Below are 25,564 nucleotides of genomic sequence, written 5' to 3' on the forward strand. Positions count from 1 at the left end.
GAGGGTACAGCTGGTGATGGGGTCTTGGCACACGGGTCCAGGTTTTTATGTGCAGTGAACCAAGAAGTAGATGTTTTACACAACGGTTAGAAAAAGCAGCTAAGTGCAGCCAAACCTAAAGGGGAAGGTGCTCTCACAGGGAGCATCTCTGACTGGCAGAAAGGGAACGGGTGGGAAGATAAAGGGCAGAGGTGAGCATCAGGATGTGAACTGGCATCGCAGGCCTGCTCAGAGCATAAATGACATATGATTGACAGCAATGATCAACAGGATGAGGACTCAGGGCTTTGCTGGGACGTTGCCAAGTTTCTGATGGATGCGAGGATTCGTGCCACAGCCTCAACTGCATGGTCTATTAGTATTACAATTCATTATAAACAAAAGTGAAAGACATCTTTTGAGTTCTCTGCAATTTATTTTAAATGATTTCTGTAGTTATTTTCAGTTCTGGTTGGCAGATTGTTTTTTGAAAAATCAGAAGATCAGTGATTATAGAATAAAATATTCATATTTCATAAGGCTGAATTTCATTTACTTAATAAACATTTCTACTTTTTTATTTTTGTGTGTATGCCTTTGTATATTTTACTTATCCTGCACCTACATGAGTGTTTTGAATGCAGATGCAGCACGTTACAGGGTTTCAAGAACTTATTAACACTTTCACATCTAAAACATGCTGTTCTTTTTCAAATTTGGTAAATGATTGTGGTACATAGTGAGTACCTTCACCATGGGCAGTTGGTACATGCACCTAATATTTCTTCATTCTTTCCTCGGGCTCCTTCCTTGCCTCACTCTCTCTGCATCTATTGAACCCACATATCATTTATAACCATGAATAGGTATGTCTATGTATATGTACACTGATATAAAGTAATTTATATATTGTTGTCATACATGATGATCTCATTCCTTGCAGGACATGGAGCATGTACAGAACACTTCACACTCTCCTGCCTCCTTTCCTATCTCTTCTTACATATCTGTCATCCCTTCTTCTGTGCCAAGATCCTCCTTCCTGCTATTCACTAAAGTTCAGAGGAACATTCATATGCCTCTAAATCATTTTTCTCCTTCAACAGCACTTTCAGGCAAGACTGTTCTGAGATTGAACGAAATGCACATGGAAGTCAATAAGAAATTCATCAGGTAATTGTTATTTTATGTCTAGAAAATCGTTGCATTCCAAATGTAAATTGCAAGTTTACTTCAAAGAAAAGTAGTTCTTGGCAGCCCTGCAAAACCTCATAGCAAGTTAATATAGTTTAGCGCAGTGAGTACCATGCTCTCACACAAACATTTACAGCTTCAACAAAATAAATAGTAGCATATAAAATATCAGTAAAGACAGGCAAACATAGTGTGTTTTTATTTCACATGTGGTAAAAAATTTTGCTGTCATTTGTTAATTCTTCATTATATTTAAGCTTATCATTATCATTAATTAATTCTTTATTATACCTAGGTTTATTGTTATTCTTTAATACAGTTAGGTGGACTGTATGAATCTGATTTAGGTGCTTACTTTTGCCTATTAGGCAAATTAGCTCCCAAAAGATTAAACACACCATAATTGCATATATTTGTGAGAGTTTATTTTATATTGGCTCACCAATTGTTTAAAATGATGTCATTCAAGGAATGAATTCTACAAGGACCATAAACTCATATAAAACAGTCTCTCAATGCTTAAGTAACAAACCATTCTGATTGTTGATCTCCTTTATTTATCTCAGATTACGTTAGGATATTTGGTTTTGTTGCAGACTTTTCAAAAGCAATCTGGGAAGGCAAGGTAGTTGATGCAGTGAAAGAAGGGTTGGAAGAACACAATCCATGCTGATATTTGCAATTATTTCAATAGTATATTTGGAGTCCCTACTAATTGGTAAATTCTGCTAGGAAGACTTCTGTCTTCTATTAAGTTTCTTGAAGGGATGAGATTAGCCTACAAAAGAACTTAAGTATGAAAAGATTCACCATGCTAAGACGTTAGGACTCAATGCAAACTTTAATCAAAACAACCAGCTGTGATTTGCGTGTTGGGAAACTCTCAATGTGCAACAGGCACAGAAGTTGTAGCACAACAGATGGCCCCTGGGGGGATTAGGAAGCGCAAAACCGGTGTTGTGATGTCAGACCTGAATAAATTACAGGTAGGTGCTCTTAGAGGGAGGCATATTTAACAAGTCAGTTAATGACAATGTGTGATAATGGATTTTTGGTGGAATCTAGATGAAACCAGTAAAGTAGGTTTTCTTTCCTTTCTTTCAACCACGTGACTGAAGGGAGATGGCAAAGTTCTCTGCGGAAGAACTTCTTTGCACTGAGCCGATTAGGGTGGTTTATGAACTGGCGAATTCTCCTTCAATGTGTGACATGGAGTTGGCTCTGGGAGGCCTAAGTGAAGTTACTAAAGAAGCAAATGAGATGTGCATGGCTGGGCCGCAGAGGGGGATAGCGCTCTAGAGATACAGGGTTCTGCATCACCAGCACAGGAGAGCAGCTGTCCCAGTGACACTGGATGCAAACTACCCACAAGTGTGGGCGCGAATGACTCACGTTGACCGGATGCGTGAGTACCAGTGTCATCTCAAGCGTGCATACAAGGAAAAGAAGGTATTTACAAAGTTGAGCAGAAACATGGGAGATGTTGCTGACTTAAAAAGCAGAAAGCCATGGCATTTATCTTGACAAGTGATATCAGTGGATGAACGCATCACAAAGGTTAAGAAAGAAATCAGCATTGGATGTTAAAGGGAAGGGAACGTTGGAGAACTTGGAGAGGGAGCTCACATTGCCAGCATGACAACACATATCAGAATCCAATCCATTAAAAGATATATGTGAGGGATAAATGGTATCAGTGACTGTAACAGTGCGTCCGGTGCTAAGGGAATAAGGACTAGATGTATTGGGAGAAAGCTCAGGAATATAAGTTTGACATCGTGCATGAGTCTTTGTAGATACCTTATTTTTGGCTGCTGGGAAACAGTGAATTAAATAGCATCTGGAGAAATTTAGGAAGCAAACTCGGTGAGAACATATTTTGGGGGTATTAATAATAGGATGTCCTTTATGTCCACAGCCCTCCAAGGGAATGGACTGATATGGTCTGCAACTGGGGACAGAAGTTGAGAAGTGCATTCGCTCTCCAGTGTCAGGGATGTCAACATCTATCCACAGTAAGCTGTAGGGTGGTGTAGGGGACTGAGGATGAAATAATAGGTTTCCCAATTGCCATACACACAAGAGGCTTAGTTCATCCAAGTGCAAGTCAAATAATGCAAATTATTAAGTTAACGCAAGTTATTGAGTGTGATAAGTTTGTGTTAGCTCAACTCTTATATGTTATACTCAGTAGTTCAAATACAAGTAGAAATAATATTTCACAGTACCCAGAATTGGATTGTCTGAAAGGAATTAGGGGCCCTGAAATCATATATGTCAGAAAAAGTAACTGTAGTAATAAGTTTTACATAAGAGAACTTGAACACAGGATGTGACAAAATAGATAATTAATTAGTGGCATTTATGGTTTGGATATAAATAAGTGAAGGAAAAGTGGCATAACCAAAAGGAAAAGGAAAAGGCCAGTTATGGTCAGAAGAAATGGGTTGTCCTTTACATACTTAGTGCTTATGTTCTTCTGGATAAAAGAGTTTTAAAGAGGGAGCTATATGAGAAGTAAATTCATATGTAATGGGGACGAGAGTGCTGAGGACAAGTTTTCAAGAGCCTGAGAATCTGTAGATGATGTATGTGTGTTGGTACCGATAACAACCTTGTGGAGGTGTCTATGACCTGGTAACATTGTGACAAAGTATAGCACGGTATAAAGCTTAAGGCATTGGGACAGATTACACAAATATAAAATGTAGTGCCAGATGTATAACAGTGCTATAAGCATCAACAAGTCTTATTAAACTTGGCACATTTGAAACCTAAGAAAATTTTCAAGCCAAGTGAGAGATGATCTGAATTGATGTAGGCTTTTTATTTTCTTAATTTTTTTTTTCATCCTTTTTTCCAGTGCCAGGAATCAAACTCATGACCTTGCACTTGCCAGGCAAGTGCTTTGTTGGTGAGCTAAATCCCCAGTCCCCTTTATGTAGGTTTTGTAAGAGCTGTCAAGTGTCATTTTAAGAAGAGAGGAATCACAGGATTGAAAATGCTGGAGATGTTGGCGATATCACAATAAGAGACACACAGGTTTCACACAAAATCAACATAAGCGCTAAAAGGACAAGACTGAGGTGCAACGAGGAGTAGAGCTAAGATGTTAGGAGGACCAGTGGAGACCATTTCAAATTTTGCACAAAAAAATAAAGTTTCTGTATTTATCCTTATGGGGGATTTCTTGTAGAGAGGCTTCAACAAAGTAAGCTTCAATCTGAGCAATAGTAATATGGCCAACAGCTCCAACTAACTCACTGGGTACACAGTATCAATCAGCATTCTAATCTCTTGCTGTGGATTGGCTCTTAGATTATTTTTCTAATTTGTCTTCATCTCCATTTGGTAGAAAAACTTCTGCCTGAATGAAAAAATCCTCATTTGCAAAAACAGTGAGTTGAGATGAGACAATCAATGTGTATGACTTACTTACTTTACCTTTTGGTAATTATGAAATGCAAAAGACCCCTAGGCTTAGTTTCCCAAACTGAGTGTCAAGATAACCACCATAGTGTGAATTCATAGAATTGATATAGAGATTATATGAGGTAATATAGTGAAAAGGATATTATGGTCTTCTTTTTGGGGAAAGATCATCAAAAGCATTCTCTTTTTAATGATTCATTTTTTATTTTATTTTCTGTGTCCATCCAAGTACTATGCCAATGGAACAAAATCAAAGGACCAAAGATGATCAAAAGAACAAGGTAGCAATTAAAAATTATCCTGACTGTATTGTAGGAAGATCACCAATATCCAAAATTTCATTGGTGATCTTTCATACTAATCCTTCTCGAGTCAATATTTGAATTTATTATTTCTTGTAAGTAAAATTTTCCCAATGGATTTCATACTCTAGATCATACAAACAATAAGGCAAAAATCTAAATGAATATTTTCTATCTTTGCAAATCCTTACAGGATCCCATACTTTGGATCTCTAACTAAAACAAGTCTCCTGATTCAGAAAGCAGGAAAAATATGAAGTAATTGCTTTGAATAGTGGAACACAAAATACAGACTCAAAGTCATGTACTGACCCCGTCACAATCTCTGCAAACAGAGATACTTTCCCAGAATGTGAGTGGTGAAGGATTTCACTATAAAAGCTTTTTAAACCGTTTCTATGGCTACAGGCAATCACTCAGCAGTATTTGAATTCATCCTCCTGGGGCTCACAGACAGTGCAGAGATTCAAGTCGTTCTCTTCTGTGTGTTCCTGGTTATCTATTTAGTCAGTGTCATGACCAATCTCGGTTTGATCGCGCTAATCCAAATCAGTCCACAGCTGCACACACCCATGTACTTTTTCCTTAGTCATCTGGCTTTTGTTGACTTCTGTTTTACCTCCAACGTCACCCCCAATATGCTAGTGAATTTTTGGCATGAGGTTAAAAGCATAAAATTTTTTGCGTGTGCCGTTCAGGTGTGCTGCTTCATCACATTTGTGGTGTGTGAAGTTTATGTGCTCTCCATCATGGCCTACGACCGCTATGTCGCCATCTGCAACCCTCTGCTTTATGTCATTCTCATGCCTAGGAAACTGTGTGTTCAAATGATCGCTGGCATGTACATTTACGGGTTCGCTGTGGGCCTTGGTCAGACTGTGGTCACATTCCGCTTGTCTTTTTGTGGCTCCAACGTGGTCAACCACTTCTACTGTGATGATGTTCCCCTAATTGCTCTGGCCTGCTCCGACACTCACGTCAAAGAGCTCATGTTGTTCATCATCGCAGGCTTGAATACGCTTTGCTCACTAGTTGTTGTGGTCATTTCTTACGCCTTCATCCTCGCTGCCATCCTGAGGATTCATTCTGCCGAGGGAAGACAGAAAGCGTTTTCTACCTGTGCCTCTCACCTGACCTCCATCTCAATCTTTTATGGGACAATTATTTTCATGTACCTGCAACCTAAGTCCAGCCATTCTCTAAACACAGATAAATTTGCCTCGGTGTTTTATGTAGTAGTGATTCCCATGTTAAACCCACTGATCTACAGCTTAAGGAATCAGGAGGTGAAAAATGCTCTCCATGAAAATGTAGGAAATTGGTATATGGTGGGCAAATTATGTCAGGATCACTGATCAAAAATCAGAGGGTTTGAGAGTTGCCTTATCTAGAGCCACAATGCTGCTAAATGATAGCATCACATTCTCCACTCTCCATGGTCCCACTCAGTGTGTCAGATCCCACTCCTTCATTCTCAAGTATTCCACACAAATCGTATATTCATACATTGACCTTTTGAGTTTTAAGAGGAACAAGAAGGACAAGGAACATTGAAAGAAAGAGTGATTGGCATTAATCCTCTTGAGCATAGTTTCTTCACTAATAATTGAAAAACACTCTGATGGAAAACATAGACTGTATTTTACTTTGTATGGTTTTGAGTAATTTGAGTTCCATTGAAATAAGTCACCATCTACTGTCTGGTACTTCAAATTCACTGCACAGATAAATCCACAGATAACATCAAATTTTTATAAGAAGGAGAATTTGTAGTTTTCAGATACTAGAAAATTTCCCAAACTCCTGTTTTACTGTTAGAGTGTTCAATATTAGAACCCACTTGCCTGGTTTGTCATAACCCAAGCAGACTCACAGAGAGAGTACTCAAGTGAAAATGCAATGGGTCACCTGACAGAGTCACAAAATTCAGTCTGAGCTTGACATCATGAAGAACTTTACAATTACACAATAGAATTTTGAGAGACAATAAAGCACTACTCTAAAACATGCAGGTGTTTGTTCTTCTTCAATAGAGCAATATGTACCTGAAAAGATAGGGACCTCATGGTGAGCTGTGTGTTTTAAAATGGATGAAGAATTATGCCTGAAAATCAATATTTTGATTTGGATGTAAGGAAATAAATCCTTACATTCTTTCCAAAATAATTGATACATTGATTCTCACAGGCCTATATCTAAGTGCATGTGGCTTTCAAGCTTTCTTTAATTTCTTGCAGACCTCTGACAATAAATGTTTGTCTAAGTGTTGCCATGGGTGATGAATGATGGAGTCTTGGGACAGTACTGCAAGTTCTTGTTTTCAACAAACAACTGGATGTTTCACTCAAGGGCAAGGAAAAGCAGCCAAGCTTCATAAAATTTAGAGGGGCAGGTTCATGAAGGGTGTGCAGGCTCAGGTTGGAAAGGAAAACAGCACACAAGAATTGCTAGGCTGGAAAGAAAAAAGGGTGGTGGGCACTGAATGGGCTTGAGGATTTGAAAGGTGGGCCAGGCCTGGGGCGCTTCCCATTAGGTCTTTCCGAGTGTGATTGACAGATGCTGAATTGGTGCATTGCCTCCAGGGTGTTGCTGAGGCTCAGATGAGCAGAGGGGTGTGGCCTCATCACCCCTAATTCTACTATTTATATTTTCCCCCCAAGAGTCTTGGCCTCCAAAAATCTACAAAAGCGTACAAGGAGGAAATCCATCTGTAGCTTCTTCGGCAGCATAGGCACACTGGCCCTTTCTATGTGGAGAGGAAGAGATTCTCTCCCTTCCTAATCTGTGGGAACTAAGGCAACCATAATCTCCTCTGAGGATGCGTTTATGCCATAGATCTGGAGCTGGGTTCTTGCCCTTCGCTTGGCTCATGACAGATGATTTACTGCCTGTTTACTTTTCTCTCATTGCTGAGACAAAATACCTGACCCCCAAAATTAAATAGGGAAAGGTTTATTCAGCTCACAGTTTGTGGAGGTTTCTATCCATATTCGCTTGGTTCCAAGGTAGGGTGGCACATGGCAGAAGCCAACATTTCATGGTGGTGGAAAATAACAAAAGTAGGAAGAGCCAAAAAGGGGGAGGACAAGCAAGTTTCTTTTCCTCCTTTGCATTGTATGCAAACTACCCAACCCAGGGGTAGCACTGACAAACATAATCCCAGCACTGGACCATGAATCAATCGTAAACTCTAGAAGCCCACCCCATGACTACATGAGGCTTTGGGGGGACATCCAGACACAATTCATGACACTGTTAAAAAGCAAGAAAAAATTTTGCCTAAGGGATTAAGTATGCATAGTCTAAAAAGTAAGGCTATGGGAAACCTTAGTAATGGAGACTGATCCCTACGGCCAGATAAACAGAGTACATGTTACTGTACAGTTTGCAAGAAACATGAGTAGCAGTTAGTGCCACACAGGAAGCCCTGGGGAACTGGGTGTCAACACAGATATTTTTTCTCAATAGTAAGCATGTTGATGAACTATGGTAAGCAGGAGAGTAGGAAACTAGCCACACAGTACACCCAAAGAGAGGCCCTATTTCCAGGCTGGTGTTGACTTTTACTTAGAGGGAACAAGACAGTTGACTTCTCTGGCCCAGCAGTTTGGTTGGTGTTTTCTCTTCTGAAAAGAAACTAGGGACTGTAAGAGGGTTCACAGGCACACGGTATACAAGGTGGCTGGGCTATCTCTTTCATTTTCTGGTGCCTCAGATGGGTTACTTTTTACCCTGGATGGGTGACTCTAATGGGAATTGCCAACCAAGGTCCATGGAATTAGGAAAGAAGTTGTTCATGAGATCAAGGACAGAGAGCCATTAAGTGTCTCTCAGGGTCTGTACAAGAAGAGTGTACATATCTGCTACTAGGGGCTGCATGGGTACCACCGCATTTCTGACGAATCTGAAATCTTGTAACAGGCAGAATTCTATCCATGGCTGGACTATCAGTAAAAATGGGTGTATTGCATGGGAACCGCGATGAAAACAGCAAATGTATACCCAGAAATATATGAGAAATGGGCCTTAGCCACTGCCTAGCCTCTCTGTTGAGGTAATACTGTCTTCTGTGATGGTGTACAACAGGGTCTTTGAATTGAATGCTCACCGGAGTGACACGGACAGCCCTCCTCAGGGTGTCACCATCCATGCTTGGATATCAACTCCAGGAAGAGCAATCAAAGCTGATGGAGCCAGGCTGGCAGGGTCTCTGGCAGTGATGACCCATGTTGCATGAAGTTGGAATGACAGAGTGGGCCCTGAGTAGAAGGAGAGCATCTCTTCCAGCTATGGCTGGTGCACTTTGCTCTTACCAGCAAGGCAGCTAGAAAGGGCAACCTCCCACCCAGCAGTCCAGAGTCAGAGTAGAGAAAACTAACCAGGTAACTCCTTCGAGGCCGAAGCCAGTGAGGAGTGGGTGATAACTCTCCGCAGTAAGAGGACAGAATTACATAAGATCCCCAACAGCAGAAAATGTTGTTCACCACATCCAGAATTACCAGAGGCTCCTGCCAGCCGCCATGAGCAACTTTATGCTCTGTCCTTGCATTCTTCTCTGACAGTCATAGCGGAGGATGACCTCATCCAGTCATGGGCATGAAGCAGTCACTCCTCCCGCCCCAAATGTCCCTCTCTGTGCTGGGACAGGCCCAAGAAAGGACTCAGCAGGCTTTGTGGGCACTTTCCCGGTGCCCTGACCACGTGAACTTGAAGCACCCGGACTTGCCTCCATCATCGTTCAGGTTACCTCCATTCCTCTTGCTGACGTGGGCTCCATCATGAACATATCCATTAAAGTCAGCAACCTGCATTTTTCTTTACTCAATTCCCATTTGCCTTCTAATGCATCATGGCTGATCAGCACCATATAATCACATCCATCAATCGACTCATCCCAGTCTGAGGGCCTTATTGCCCTTTTGGAAGCTTCCCCCTTAATATCTGGGCATGACTAGCTGATAAAATGCTGTCTCACCATGATGGAGCCCTCTCTGGTCTGGATTTAATTAGTGTACTTACAGACTGCCTCTTAAGCCAGTGCGCTGAAGCAGCTGCATTTTCATCAGAGCCTTGACTGGTAGACCACAGCTCAGCATAACACACTGGCTTCAGCAGGCCCTTGTGCATGCCTGCAAAGACGGGCTGCTTACCACTGGGGGTAGACACTAAGATTTCCTCATTGGCTTGTCTTGCAGCTCTTAAAATCTTTTGTCTTTCTATGGCACTGTAGCAAGAAGCCAGACTGAAGTGGACATGTTGCCAGGTCTGCTCAAAGGATCTTGCCAGGGTATGGAGTCCATCAGCCTATATTTCAACATCCTCTGAACACTCACCCAGTGTCTCTTCCCATTCCTGAACGTCTATGTCTGAAAAGGAGTCCTGAATTTGGATGGTACCTTCTAAACCTGCCCCTGCATGAAAGGGAGGAATGGTGGCAGGCTTAGAAAGGAAGTCCCCTGAATCTGGGGTCTTATTTGCAAAAGACCCACCTGGGCCTACTACAGGATAGGCTCAAGAGGGTGTCTTTACTTCCTGGGGCTCTGACTGTGCAGGTGGGTAAGAATGTAGCCTGGTTGGGAGTCAGATGTATCCCAGTGTCTGAGAAGGCATTCGAGAGGGAAGTCAGGTGGGATGCATGAGGCTTTTATCATAACAGGGAGTAACATTTATTCTGTGGGAACCTTAAGGAGCATGCCATGGGTCAGGTCATCCCTGGGAATATTAAAGGGCATCATCTGGGTCAACCCTGGACCTTTTCAGTTCAGAGCATCATCCTTTAGTAAACCTGAACCCCTTCAGGTTCAGATGCCAGACATTTCTGGCCTGTTGTGGGAACTGGCAGCACTTAGTTTGGACCTTTGTGTCTCCCCCGTGGACCACAGCCCGTCTCCTAGATAACCAGTTTGCAGCTGGCTGTCTTACTGGTTGGCCACCTCTAGCCAATTATACAATCAGCTGCTCTCATGGTATGCCTGTCTGCAGAGTTGTAGCAAGCCCTTCCCTTAATAAAACCCTGATAAAGTTTTCAGTATAGGAAGCTCTTGGGAACACTGGCTGATCGAGGTGTGTAATTAAACTGCTGTTCAGTCATAACACACTGGTTTGGGAAGCTGGGCTTCTGGGTCCCAGTGAGTTTTTTCCCAACCATTGTAAGTGAGGCAGGTAGAACTGGCTGGCTGGAAAAGATCTGAGGAAAGTCTAATGGTAAGGAGTCCGGTAGTTGGCAGTCTTCAAACAACAAACAGAAGGCCATGCAGCCCGCTCTTAGTCTAACAAAGATGGGAATTTGGACCCTACTGCCACCAGTAGCCCAGGCTTGACCTCATTTTAAAGCTTGAAACCCTCTTCTGCACCCTCATCTCTTCTCTAGCACCTTCCTCTGGCCCCAACTGCCCTACATTTTCACCAGCTCACAACACAGGAGTTCTGACAATGAAAGTTTCACAATTAAATCAGTTATCAGATGCAGGTTATTTCCATTTTATTTAGGGAAATAAACTTGAGGCCAAAATTGTCACAATGATATCAGACCTGAGTAGGAGGGAGGCTAACAGCTGGGACTGGAGAAGCAACCCCCAGAAGAGCTACATATGGGTGGGATTCTCATGGGCCCTAAGACCTGTGCTGCTGATAGCCCAGAAGAGCTGCAACAGTGACTTCTCAGCCCTCCCGGGACCCCAGGTGAGGGGCATTGGCTCCCCTGCCCTGTGGCTCCCTGCTTTCCCTTGATAACCAGCATCACAAAATAAACACAAAGGATTTGAGCTGGAGAAAGAAGCAAGGAACACAAGGAAATGCCTTTTGGCTGAGTTTACCAGAGGTGAAGTTTCCAGTCTCCACGCCTCCTGCTATTCCTGCCTGCTTCTGCCAAGAGGGTACAGCTGGTGATGGGGTCTTGGCACACGGGCCCAGGTTTTTATGTGCAGTGAACCAAGAAGTAGATGTTTTACACAACGGTTAGAAAAAGCAGCTAAATTAAGAAAAACCTAAAGGGGAAGGTGCTCTCACAGGGAGCATCTCTGGCTGGCAGAAGGGGAACGGGTGGGAAGATGAAGGACACAGGTGAGCATCAGGATGTGAACTGGCATCGCAGGCCTGCTAAGAGCATAAATGACACATGATTGACAGCAATGATCAACAGGATGAGGACTCAGGGCTTTGCTGGGACATTGCCAAGTTTCTGATGGATGCGAGGATTCGTGCCACAGCCTCAACTGCATGGTCTATTAGTATTACAAATTCATTATAAACAAAAGTGAAAGACATCTTCTGAGTTCTCTGAAATTTATTTTAAATGATTTCTGTAGTTGTTTTCAGTTCTGGTTGGCAGACTGTTTTTTGAAAAATCAGAAGATCAGTGATTATAGAAGAAAATATTCATATTTCATAAGGCTGATTTTTATTTACTTAATAAACATTTCTACTTTTTTATTTTTTTGGGTGTGTGTGCCTTTGTATATTTTACTTATCCTAAACCTATATGAGTGTTTTGAATGCAGATGCAGTGTGTTACGGGGTTTCAAGGAACTTTTGAGTACTTTCACATCTAAAACATGGTGTTCTTTTCCAAATTGGTAAATGATTATAGTACATAGTGAGTACCTTCACCATGGGCAGTTGGTACTTGAACGTAATACTTCTTCATTCTTTCCTAGTGCTCCTTCCTTGTCTCACTCTCTCCGCATATGTTGAACCCATGTATCACGTATAACCATGACTAGGTATATCTACATATATGCACAGTGATATAAATTAATTTCTATATTTTTGTCATATGTGCTGATCTCGCTCCTTGCAGGACATGGAGCATGTACACAACACTTCACAATCTCCTGCCTCCTTTCCTCTCTTTCTCCATATCTGTCATCCCTTCCTCTGTGCCAAGATCCTCCTTTCTGCTATTCACTACAGTTCAGAGGAACATTCATATGACTCTAAATCATTTTTCTCCATCAACAGCACTTTCAGGCAAGACTTTTCTGAGATTGAACTAAATGCACCTGGAGGTCCATAAGAAATTCATTAGGTAATTGTTATTTTATGTCTAGAAAATCGTTGTATTTCAAATGTGAATTGCAAGTTTACTTCAAAGAAAAGTAGTTCCCGGCAGTTCTGAAAAACTTCATAGCAAGTTAATAAAGTTTAACACAGTGAGTATCATGCTCTCCCACAAACATTTAGAGCTTCAACAAAATATATAGTGGCGTATAAAATATCGGTAAAGCTAGGTAAACATAGTGTGTTTTTATTTCATGTGTGGTAAAAAATTTTGCTATCATTCATTAATTCTTCATTATATTTAAGCTTATTCTTGTCATTTATTAATTCTTTGTTATGCTTAGGTTTATTCTTAGTTTTTATTCCAGTGAGGTTGGGTGTATGAATCTGATTTAGGTGCTTACATTTTGCCTATTAAGCAAATTAGCTCCCAAAAGATTAGGCACACCATAATTGCATGTATTTGTGAGAGTTCATTTTATATTGGCTCACCAATTGTTTAAAATGATGTCATTCAAGGAATGAATTCTAGAAGGACCATAAGCTCATATAAAACAGTCTCTCAAAGCTTAAGTAACAAACCATTCTGATTATTGATCTACATGATTTATCTCAGATTATGTTAGGATATGTGGTTTTGTTGCAGACTTTTCAAAAGCAATCTGGGAAGGCAAGGTAGTTGATGCAGTGTAAGAAGGGTGGAAGAACACAATCCATGCTGATATTTGCAATTATTTCAATAGTATATTTGGAGTCCCTACTAATTGCTAAATTCTGCTAGGAAGACTTCTGTGTTCTACTAAGTTTCTTGAAGGGATGAGATTAGCCTACAAAAGAACTTAAGTATGAAAAGATTCACCATGCTAAGACGTTAGGACTCAAAGAAAACTTTAATCAAAACAACCAGCTGTGATTTGCGTGTTGGGAAACTCTCTCAATGTGCGACAGGCACAGAAGTTGTAGCACAACAGATGGCCCCTGGGGGGATTAGGAAGCGCAAAACCGGTGTTGTGATGTCAGACCTGAATAAATTACAGGTAGGTGCTCTTAGAGGGAAGCATATTTAACAAGTCAGTTACAACAATATGTGATAATGAATTTTTGGTGGAATCTAGATGAAACGAGAAAGTAGGTTTTCTTTCCTTTCTTTCAACCACGTGACTGAAGGGAGATGGCAAAGTTCTCTGAGGAAGAACTTCTTTGCACTGAGCCGATTAGGGTGGTTTATGGACTGGCGAATTCTCCTTGAGTGTGTGACATGGAGTTGGCTCTGGGAGGCCTAAGTGAAGTTACTAAAGAAGCAAATAAATCTGCATGGGCAGCAGAGGAGGCCAGCGCTCTAGAGATACAGGGTTCTGCATCACCAGCACAGGAGAGCAGCTGTCCCAGTGGCATCAGATTCAAACTTGCCACAAGCGTGGGCAGGAACGACCCACATTGACAGGATGCGTGAGTACCAATGTCATCTCAAGCATGCATACAAGGAAAAGAAGGTATTTACAAAGTTGAGCAGAAACATGGGAGATGTTGCTGACTTAAAAAGCAAAAAGCCATGGCATTTATCTTGACAAGTGATATCAGTGGATGAATGAGTCACAGAGGTTAAGTAAGAAATCAGCATTGGATGTTAAAGGGAAGGGAACATTGGAGAACTTGGAGAGGGAGCTCACATTGCCAGCATGACAACACGTATCAGAATACAATCCATTAAAAGATATATGTGAGGGATAAATGGTATCAGTGACTGTAACAGTGCGTCCGGTGCTAAGGGAATAAGGACTAGATGTATTGGGAGAAAGCTCAGGAATATAAGTTTGACATCGTGCATGAGTCTTTGTAGATATCTTATTTTTAGGCTGCTGGGAAAGAGTGAATTAAATAGCATCTGGGTAAATTTTGGAAAGAAGCTCGGTGAGGATATATTTTGGGGGTATTAATAATAGGATGTCCCTTATGTCCACAGCCCTCCAAGGGAATGGACTGATATGGTCTGCAACTGGGGACAGAAGTTGAGAAGTGCTTTCTCTCTCCAATGTCAGGGATGTCAACATCTATCCACAGTAAGCTGCAGAGGTGGTGTAGAGATACAGGGAACTGAGGATGAAATAATAGGGTTCCCAATTGCCATGCACACAAGAGGCTTAGTTCATCCAAGTGCAAGTCAAGTAATGCAAATTATTAAGTTAATGCCAATTATTGAGTGTGATAAGTTTGTGTTAGCTCAACTCTTCTATGTTACAGTCAGTAGTTCAAGTAGAACTAGAAATACCATCTCAGAGTACCCAGAATTGGATTGTCTGAAAGGAATTAGGCCCCTGAAGTTGTATATGTCTGAAAAATTAATTGTAGTAATAAGTTTTACATAGGAGGACTTGAACACACGATGTGACAAAATAAATAATTAATTAGTGGCATTTCTGGTTTGGATATAAATAAGTGAAGGAAAAGTGGCATAACCAAAAGGAAAAGGAAAAGGCCAGTTATGATCAGAAGACATAGGTTGTCCTTTAGATACTTAGTGCTTATGTTCTTCTAGACAAAAGAATTTGTAAGCGGGAGCTATGTGAGAAGTAAATTCATATGCAATGGAGACGGGCATGCTGAGGACAAGTTTTCAAGAACCTGAGAATCTGTAGATCAAACGTGTGTTGGCACCGATAACAACCTTGTGGAGGTGTCCTTGACCTGGTAACATATGTGACAAAGTATAGCACGGTATAAAGCTTAAGGCATTGGGACAGATTACACAAATGTAAAATGTAGTGCCAGATGTGTAGCAGTGCTTTAAGCATCAACAAGTCTTATTACACTTGGCACATTTGAAACCTATGAAAAGTTTCAACCCAAGTGAGAGGTGATCTGAATTGAGGTAGGTTTTGTAAGAGCTGTCAACTGTCATTTTAAGAAGAGAGGGATCACAGAATTGGTGATGCCAGCGATGTTGGTGATATCATGATAAGAGACACACAGGTTTCACACAAAATCAACATAAGTGCCAAAAAGATAAGATTAAGGTGCAACGAGGAGTAGAGTTAAGAAGTTAGGAAGACAAGTGGAGACCATTTCAAATTTTACACAAAATAATTAAATTTCCGTATTTATCCTTATGACGGATTTTTTGTAGAGAGGCTTACACAAAGTAACCTTCGATCTGAGCAATAGTAAAATGGCAAGAGCTCCAATTGATTCATTGGGCACACGGTATGAATCAACATTCTAATCTCTTGCTATGGATTAACTCTCGGATTATTTTTCTAATTTCTGTTCATCTCTGTTTGGTCGGAAAACTTCTGCCTGTATGTACAAAGGTCATTTGCAAAACAATGAGTTGGGATGAGACAATCAATGCATATGACTTACTTGCTTTACCTTTCGGTAATTATGAAACACAAACGTGTAATGAATTCTCAGGCTTAGTTTCCCGAACTGAGAGTTAAGATAAACACCATACTATCAATTCACCGAACTGATACAGAGATTATATGAGATATTATAGTGAAAAGTATATTATGACCTTCTCTATTGGGAAAGATATCAAAAGCATTCTCCTTTTAATGATTCATTTTTTATTTTATTTTCTGTGTCCATCCAAGTACTATGCCAATGGAACAAAATCAAAGGACCAAAGATGGTCAAAAGAACAAGGTAGCAATCAATAATTATCTTGAATGTATTGTAGCAAGATCATCAATATCCAAAATTTTGTAAGTGATCTTTCATACTACTACTTTTGCAGTCAATATTTGAATTTTTTATTTCTCTGAAATAAAATTTTCCCAATGGATTTCATAGTCTAGATCATACAATTAATAAGGCAAAAATCTAAAAGAACATTTTCTATCTTTGCAAATCCCTAAAGAATCCCGTACTTTGGAACCCTAACTCAAACAAGTCTCAGGATTCAGAGGGCAGGAAGAATATGAAGTAATTGCTTTGAATGGGTATGATACAAAATACAGGCTCAAAGTCATCTACTGACCCTGTCACAATCTCTGCAAACAGAAATATTTTTGTGGGTGGTGAAGGATTTCATTATACAAAGCGTTCTAAACCGTTTCTATGGCTACAGGCAATCAATCCACAGTATTTGAATTCATCCTCCTCGGGCTCACAGACAGTGCAGAGCTTCAAGTCATTCTCTTCGGTGTGTTCCTGGTTATCTATTTAGTCAGTGTTATGACCAATCTCGGTTTGATCGCGCTAATCCAAATCAGTCCACAGCTGCACACACCCATGTACTTTTTCCTTAGTCATCTGGCTTTTATTGACTTCTGTTTTACCTCCACCGTCACCCCCAATATGCTAGTGAATTTTTGGCATGAGGTTAAAAGTATAAAATTTTTTGCGTGTGCCGTTCAGGTGTGCTGCTTCATCACATTTGTGGTGTGTGAAGTTTACGTGCTCTCCATCATGGCCTACGACCGCTATGTCGCCATCTGCAACCCGCTGCTTTATGTCATTCTCATGCCTAGGAAACTGTGTGTTCAAATGATCACTGGCACGTACATTTACGGGTTCGCTGTGGGCCTTGGACAGACAGTGGCCACATTCCGCTTGTCTTTTTGTGGCTCCAACGTGGTCAACCACTTCTACTGTGACGATGTTCCCCTAATTGCTCTGGCCTGCTCCGACACTCACGTCAAAGAGCTCATGTTGTTAATCATTGCAGGGTTCAATTTCCTTTTCTCTCTAGCGATTGTGGTCATTTCTTATGCCTTCATCCTCGCTGCCATCCTGAGGATTCATTCTGCCGAGGGAAGACAGAAAGCGTTTTCTACCTGTGCCTCTCACCTGACCTCCATCTCAATATTTTATGCGACTGTTATTTTTATGTACCTGCAGCCGAAGTCAACCCATTCTCTGAACCGAGATAAATTTGCCTCTGTGTTTTACGTGGTAGTGATTCCAATGTTAAATCCAGTGATCTACAGCTTGAGGAATCAGGAGGTGAAAAATGCCCTGAAGAAAATTGTTGAAAAATTGTGTTTGGCTCTCAAGTAATACAAGGGCTACTGAGCAAAGATCAGAGGAGTTTGAGTTGTGCTTACATGGGGTCTCAATGTTGTCAATGACAGAGCCATGTTATCCACCCAGAGTGGTCACATACGCTCAGTCTGTGTCATCTGCACGGTTCCATTCACACAGTTTCTAGGTGAAACTCATTGTTAATACAGAGCTGTTGAACTTGAAAAAAGGAAAAAGTTGATTATAATCCTATTGAACACAAAACATCAACAGCTGAAGAATATATTGAGAAATGCCAGCTATATCTGGATTGTATTTCCTATGAAGAAATATGGGTTGTACTAAACTAAATCAACATCTGCTGACTTAAATCACAAGTTTTCCATGTATAAATCTGGAAAGATGTCATAGTTTATGCCAATGATTTGGTGTTGTTTGTTTTCTTTTGACATTGGATAATTTCCCCAGCTCCTTGCTTTTTCTTCATTCTCATCTTAGCTTGATGTTGTGTTTTAGTGATGGATTCTGTACACACTCAGTGGACTGAAACCTCTTCACACAATACTTTGCTGTCTGTCCTACAATAGTGTGTGTTTAGTATTCAGAGTTTCAACGTTCACAAGGAGGTTTGCAATGTACAGTTCTTGCTGTGGTATATTATTTCACGTTTCTGTACCTCAGTTTCCTCATCTGCAGAGGGTAGTAATGGTTGAGTCTCCTGTGCTCATTGTGAGATCAATGACTGTAAACATGAGGATATTTCCTAGCTTCTAGCACATAATAAAGTACTGCACTTAAGAAATGGTCGTTATAATATTTATTTATACTTTTAGTTTCCTGAGGTCCCATTATATGGCTATAGGAAATTGGATAACAGCCATTTGTGAAATACTTGACAATGTGACAGTCTGTATTTTAAAATCATCAAAATGACAGTGGAAAAACTAAGGAGTCATTTCCTTGCGATCTTTTAAGCAATTTAATTAGTTTTAATTTCTTTGTGTTTGTGTGTTGATGCATCAGTTTAAAATGAGACTTTTAGGTTTATGCATGCCATCTCATAAAATATGCATTTTTCATGAAACCAGTGCCATGATCATTTATTTTATCATTATTTTTCTGCTCTCCATCTCCATATAGTCTAACTGCACAAACTGCACAGTATTTTAAATCCCATGCAGATGATTCAACTTTATAAATCGCATACACATTGCGCACAGATGTTCTACGACAACAGCTGCCTCTGTGTCTTAAGCCAGAAATACCACGATCCACAAATCACTACTCTAGAACCCTTCATATCCAAACATCTCAACTGCAGACCAACAAAATATGCTAGCCCTATACCAATATTATAACCACGGTGCAACTAATAGTGTGAAATGCCACCGTTTCTCCTTCTCCCACTGTTATTGAAGAGCACAGGTCAGTAGAGCCAGTCCATCCATCCCAGGTTTAGAGGGCTGGCATTAAAGAACATCTAAACACAGAAACATTTTCCTTATATCAATGCATTCCTCATTGTCTAAGTAAAGAGCACTGCATACTCAAAATTCTTAAAATATTATGGTAAGTTAGAGAGTGCACATGTTTGACATGTAGATTCATTATGATATCCCTAGGATGCTCCATTTTCTCCCCTCTCTTTGGTGGCAAGCACAGCAATTTCTGGCCGATCTATTGCATTTGTGTCAAGCAGCTGTGAATACAGGCTTGAAGGAGCATTGCAGCAAATTTTTAGGATAAGTTAAAATATTTCTGCTGAGCACTCTGTCAGACAGAATGGCACATCCATTTCTGAGGTGTAATGACAATGAATGTCGATTAAACTCTGATTTAAGGTAGGTAGGCACCTACCTTTTCTAGGGAAATAAAGGAAAATGATATTAAATTAGTCCATATTGTTGAACTGAAATGTGTGTATTAACACTTTCACACACTCTTCTCAGAATGAATGTTCCAATATCTGTGATTGAAAAATTCATACTTTCGTAAAGTTCTCCAAAACCTGTTGTTCAATACATGGCCCGTATACTAAACATTTAAGTAAAATGCATCCATAAGTGCACCATGAAATGAATATAACAAAATTTTAAAAATGTATCAAAAGTTCAAGGCAGATAACTCATTAAATTGTTTGCCCCCAAAAGATCAACTTGCCTTTACTGAAGTTTCATTAACTAAAATCTAAGAATATTGTCTACCATTGATTGTAATGGCATTAATTTGGTCACCAAGTAGCAAATATCAAATAGTTCCTTACTCTTGGATTTATCATTATATTATTTTTCATTGTTTGTCTTTAAATATGTGACAATAAAAAAGGTTGTATTTGAACCTTGTCACCACTGTTTGTGATATATGAAATTACATGGATTAAAAAACACCTAACCAATTGGTAAGGCACACTTCTGGGCAGGTTTGTACATAATTGGCATGGAGACAGTACAGTAAGGGGAAAATACACCTCACTTATACATGGCACCTATCAATAGGCTGCTAACCTGAATGTAACTGAAGGAAAAGAAAGAAGTTGCCACACATCCACAAAGTTCCATCCTATTTGATTGGCCAAGTCTTTGCCTGTCATCACCTGTAAACATTGAACTTTTGGCTTCATTTCCACACCATCAAACAATGCCCTATTGTGGGATCCCTGCCCGGCCTCACAGGCTTTCCTTTGAAATTGGGTGGAAGCATCACCAACCCCACAGTTCTTAAATACTGCATGAAGGGCATCAAGTGGGTAATACCAAGGCCTGGTAGCAATGGGACAATAGCCAGGACCCCTTCAACTACAGCTGCAGCTTCCTCTGAAGCCCCGGATGGCTCAGTTCAGTGAAATGATTCTCAGGGAGCCAGTTTCCTGGGAGGCCCTCCATGAACAGTATCCTGGACTGTCTGCTTAAATTATTTTCCACATTTTTGTTAGTGCATATTTCCCGTAAACATTAACCCACTTGGTCAGATTCTAACATGTATGTAAAGCTCTTTAATCATTCATCCATCACCTGAATTTTCCACCCCCTCCCCAGTTTCACATTTTTCCACCTTCAATGTGCATGGTGTATTTTGATCATATTCATCTCCCCATTACACATGCCTCCCTCAATTTTCCTTTTTTTTATCTAGGAAATTTTGAACTTTTTATGACTGAATTATACTCTAGGGTGTGTATCTTCTCATCTGTTTGTAGACACCTACCTTGGTTCAACTTCTTAGCTATTGTATTTTGTGTAACAATAAGCATGGCTATGCAGATATGCTTGTATGCTAGTTCAAATCCCTCAGGTATATCCCAAGTAGTCATAGCTGGATCCAAATGTCAAATACATGGTTGGGTGTTTAATGCAATGAAAATCACTTCTGGGTAGACTGGGAAATACAACTAGTGAGTTAATTTACTTTAACCCAATTAAAGCCATAATCTCTTTAAAAATGTACAACTTTAATGTACAAAAAGCAAATAAAACTAAATATTATGTGTCTTATTTCTTATATTGTTACACTGGCTATCTAATTCTTTGCTACACTTAGGTTCAGTACAGTCATCTGCCCAGTCTAGTGCATGTGTTTTTGTGTCTAGCAAATTGGGTCTCAAAGGATCAGCCATAGCATAATTGCTTACATGTGTAAAACTATTATATTTTTGGATCTGCAGTTCTTAAAATGATGTAATTCACCAAAATATTCCAGAGGGACCAAAAATAGTACAAAATAATCTCACAGTACCTAAGTGATGAAACATTACATTGTGATTGTTGTCTATTACAATTTGCCTCAAGGTATTTTGGACTGGTGTTTTCCTTTTCAATTACTCAAAAGCAAAGTGTAATGGGGTAAAAATTCAAGGTAATTGAAGGAGCAAGAATTTGATTTTTTTTTTTTTTTTTTTTTTTTGGTTTTTCTCCGGTACCGGGAACCGAACTCACGACCTTGCCCTTGCCAGGCAGGCGCTTTTGCCGCTGAGCTAAATCCCCAGCCCCGAAGCAAGAATTTGAAATGTACAATCTTTGTACTCATTGTTTTCAATTATTTTGATAATATAGTTAAAGTGTCTATTAATTTCTGCTAGGTATAGGTATTTATTATATTAAAAAGTGCAAGAGATAAGACTAACCTACATTGACATTTATTTAACAGAATTTTAATTAATCACGTTCAAAACTTAGAACTCAATTCCAAGTTTGATGAGAAACAGAATACTAAAATTTGCGTGGTGAAAGATGACTAAAAGTACTTTATACCGAGAGAGGGCAGTGAAACTGGAAGATGACAGCAATTAGAAAGCATTAATCTATAATTTGGATTTGGAGCCTAAATACATACAAATATAGAAGGTACAAGATATAGACATATTTGAGAAAAAAAAGTTAAATTATTATTAATATTTGATAACTGTTCATGCTGAAAGTTAGAATATATGAAATATGTTCTTTTTTTCTCTTGTGGGTAATGGTGAAAGATGGCTCCAGTCACTGAGTGAAATGTGTGTGTGTGTGTGTGTGTGTGTGTGTGTGTGTACTCTGATGCAAATGCCTGGAATATGGTTGTTTTTTAAATATATAAATTATCTTCTTATAAGATTAATATAGGTACTTATGGAATATATAGTTGACGGTGCTTAGGAAGCATTAGATATTTTCCTTTCCTCTTCAGAAAAGCAATTCACTGAGCTGTACTTTCTTATCACCCATGTATGAATGACAGTTGTTCCCACATCCTTAGATGACAGCTCCCAAAAAACATGGGCAAATGTGGTAGGAGCTGGCATAAACACTCTTAAGGAATCATTTTACCTCAAACAGAAACAGAGAAAGAAAAGTCCTTTAGGAAAATAAAGGTGATTAGAAAAATGGGAAGAGCCGAAATTTTGGTAACTTACAAAGCAAAAACGTAATAGCCTAGCATGGCAGGCAATGCTGAGTGCTTTAGAAAACTCAAAAAAGAAATGCATATTGAATTTGAGGGGAAAGAGGATACTGATGAAATTGCATTTCACTGGTGAGAACAAACATCAGGATACACTAGGTTAAGCTATAAATGTGTAGGACTGAGTGAGCATTGGTGGTAACTCTTCCCAGATTTCTGGTACTGAAGGACTGAAGGTGATGGATAATGGTCATGAAATAGAACTCACTAGTAAGCCTTAATAGATGTCCTTTTCTTTTAGGTTGATGGGAAAGACTGAATTGAATAACATGAGAAGAGATATGGGAGATGAGTGCAGGGATGAATGTATGCTCAGCTGTAGAAGTAAGACACCCTTTGTGCTCATTCTTCCATAATATGAAAAGGCTCTCTGCAAAGGACGGTATATTTCTGCATCACTGAGAGAAGGTGAAAAATTTTGTCTCCCTCTGATGTTGGACTTAGTAACATCTACTTCCTATAAGTGGCAAGTTTAGAGTAGGGAAATAAGAAGGAAGTGCTAGGTTTGGAAATCGGTGGCTGAATGCTTGGGTCAAGAAAAAGCAAGTCAATATGTAATACAACAAGCACTGTTAATTCCCTACCACTTTGTTTGTAACTCCATATTGTCTGTACTGTTCGTTTACTATTTTGTAAAAGGTTGTCTGTCTGTTAATGTTTTCCTCCTTTTATTTTTAAAATAAAAAAAAAGAAAAGGCAAGTCAAGTAAATGACTATTTAATTTCAAAGTGATTAATTTGTATTAGCTCAGTTTTCTGCATGGTATTCTTGGGAGCTCATTTACAAATGTTAAAAAGAATACTTCAAAATTATCTATAATTTGTTATATCCTGAAAGGACTAGAACACAAAAATTTTGTATGTTGAAACACATAGTTGTAAACTATGTATGATAAGTATTGAATACAGGAGGTAACAATTTAGGTAAGAACTAAGTAATGGAGCTTAAAACTATAAGCAAATAAATGAAAAGTTATGGAGTCATAAGAGGCACAAAGGAAGCGGTAAGGTGTTAGTGCTTCCATTTTGGGTACTTAGCATTTGATCAATTTCTAGATGGAACAATTACAAGATACAACAGTGTGAATAGGAAGCTCATGTGTAATGGTGGTGAGATGATCAGTGCCAAGTTTTCAAGAACCTAAGAGAACAGATGGGAAGTGTGCTACGTGTGGGAACTGACAACTTTGTGGAGCTGCAACTGACTTGGAAATATGTAAGTGTCAAGGCAGGTAAGTGTATAAAAAGCTCACAACATCAGGAGATGATTTTACACAAACACGAAAGGTAGCAGGAGTTGTGTCACAATCCCAAAAGCATCAGCAATATCTTACCTTTCCTGCCAAATCTGAAACAAATGGACAATTTCACATTGAGTGAGAAGCATTCTGAAGAGTTGTAGGTGCACAAGGAGGAGCCAGTGTTCATTTAAGAAAAGGAGAATCAAAGGATTGAAGACGGTGTAGAGTTTGGTGATATCACAGCCCAAAATACACAGGGTTTACCGAACACTAGTGTAAGTACTAAAAAGAATGAGGAGCTACAAGGATTAGAGATTCCAAGTCAGTGAGGCAACTGAAGGCCATCTCAAAATGGTTATTATGGGATTGCAGAGAGACTTCTACAAAGTAAGCGTCAATCCACACAGTAATAACATTATACTTATTTGGTGTAATGCATGAGATAGTCGCTGCTTTAAGTACCTGATGTAGATAAACTCAGATTACCTTTCTAAATTTGTCTTGATTTCTGGATGATTAGGAAGTGGTAGCATCTCTGCAAGGTGATAATTTGCACAAAGTATGATTTGAGATTACAGAATGAAGATGTGTGAGTTATTCAACTGTACTTACTGCTAGCTATAAAATACTGATAGGGTATAGACATTCCACTTCAGCTCCCACGTCTGAGAATGACAGTGGCAACCATACTGATAATGTAGAGACATGACAGAGAAATTAGGCCAGGTTACACAGTACAGTGAATTATAGCAAATGTTTCTCATGTGCATTCAGGATAAATATCAAAAGCTTCCTCTGTGTAGTCAGGAGCCAGCTTGTATTTCTCTAAACTCATCCTGAAATGAATGTTTCTCCAACTTTGCATTGGGGTATTGAGGGTACCAGGGGAATGTGGTTGGTTCATTTGATGCATGTTTAACCCTGCTATCAGTAATTTTTAAAAAGAAAAATTATCCACAATTTAGGTGTTTCCACCATACTTTATTCACAAATACTACAAGAAATTAGGAGAAACAGATATCATAGATACTCCAAAGAACAAGAGGACAATTAAAATACCCCAAATATATGGTATAGGTATCATAATAATCTACAACTCTTTTTAGGATCTTTTATCTTAGCCCTCTGCAGAGGGTTTTTAATTTTATTCTTTCTGCTATTTAACATTTTCTGAAATTATAATTTTGATAAAAAATTCTGGTAGTTTTAAACACCTTTTAAAATCTATGTTAAAATAATTCTCAGTATCTTTTTTCTCTTATAAAGATATGCCATCGATTATATAATGAGACAAAAGTTAAAATACTATTTTCTACCTTTACAAAATCCTACAGAATTGCACACTTTGGAATTTCTACCTAGGATAAATCACTTGTAAAATCAAGCACAGCATGAAGAAATTGCTTAAGTTCAGCATAAATCAGTGAATTGATAATCCTGTCAATATTATTGCCCATAGGACATCTATTACTCAAAAGGTGCTCTTCAAAGACTTTATTTTAGACAAATATATGCCTCTTCT

At 39.4% G+C, this 25,564-nt stretch overlaps 2 protein-coding genes across 2 annotated transcripts; both read left to right on the forward strand.

Moving 5' to 3' along the window:
* Positions 1 to 5,305: 5,305 nt before the first annotated feature.
* On the forward strand, positions 5,306 to 6,418 carry LOC102021267 (olfactory receptor 5AL1-like). Its single transcript, XM_005408235.2, has 2 exons — positions 5,306 to 6,235; positions 6,365 to 6,418. Exons 1-2 carry the CDS (start codon positions 5,306 to 5,308, stop codon positions 6,416 to 6,418), a joined length of 984 nt encoding a protein of 327 aa, XP_005408292.2.
* Positions 6,419 to 16,964: 10,546 nt separating this feature from the next.
* Positions 16,965 to 17,906, forward strand: LOC102006374 (olfactory receptor 5AL1-like). Its single transcript, XM_005407965.1, has one exon. The coding sequence runs from the start codon at positions 16,965 to 16,967 to the stop codon at positions 17,904 to 17,906; it is 942 nt and encodes a 313-aa protein (XP_005408022.1).
* The last annotated feature ends 7,658 nt before the right edge of the window (positions 17,907 to 25,564 follow it).

This window comes from Chinchilla lanigera, unplaced genomic scaffold (assembly GCF_000276665.1).
Source record: "Chinchilla lanigera isolate Chin_1 unplaced genomic scaffold, ChiLan1.0 scaffold00110, whole genome shotgun sequence".
NCBI lineage: Eukaryota > Metazoa > Chordata > Mammalia > Rodentia > Chinchillidae > Chinchilla > Chinchilla lanigera.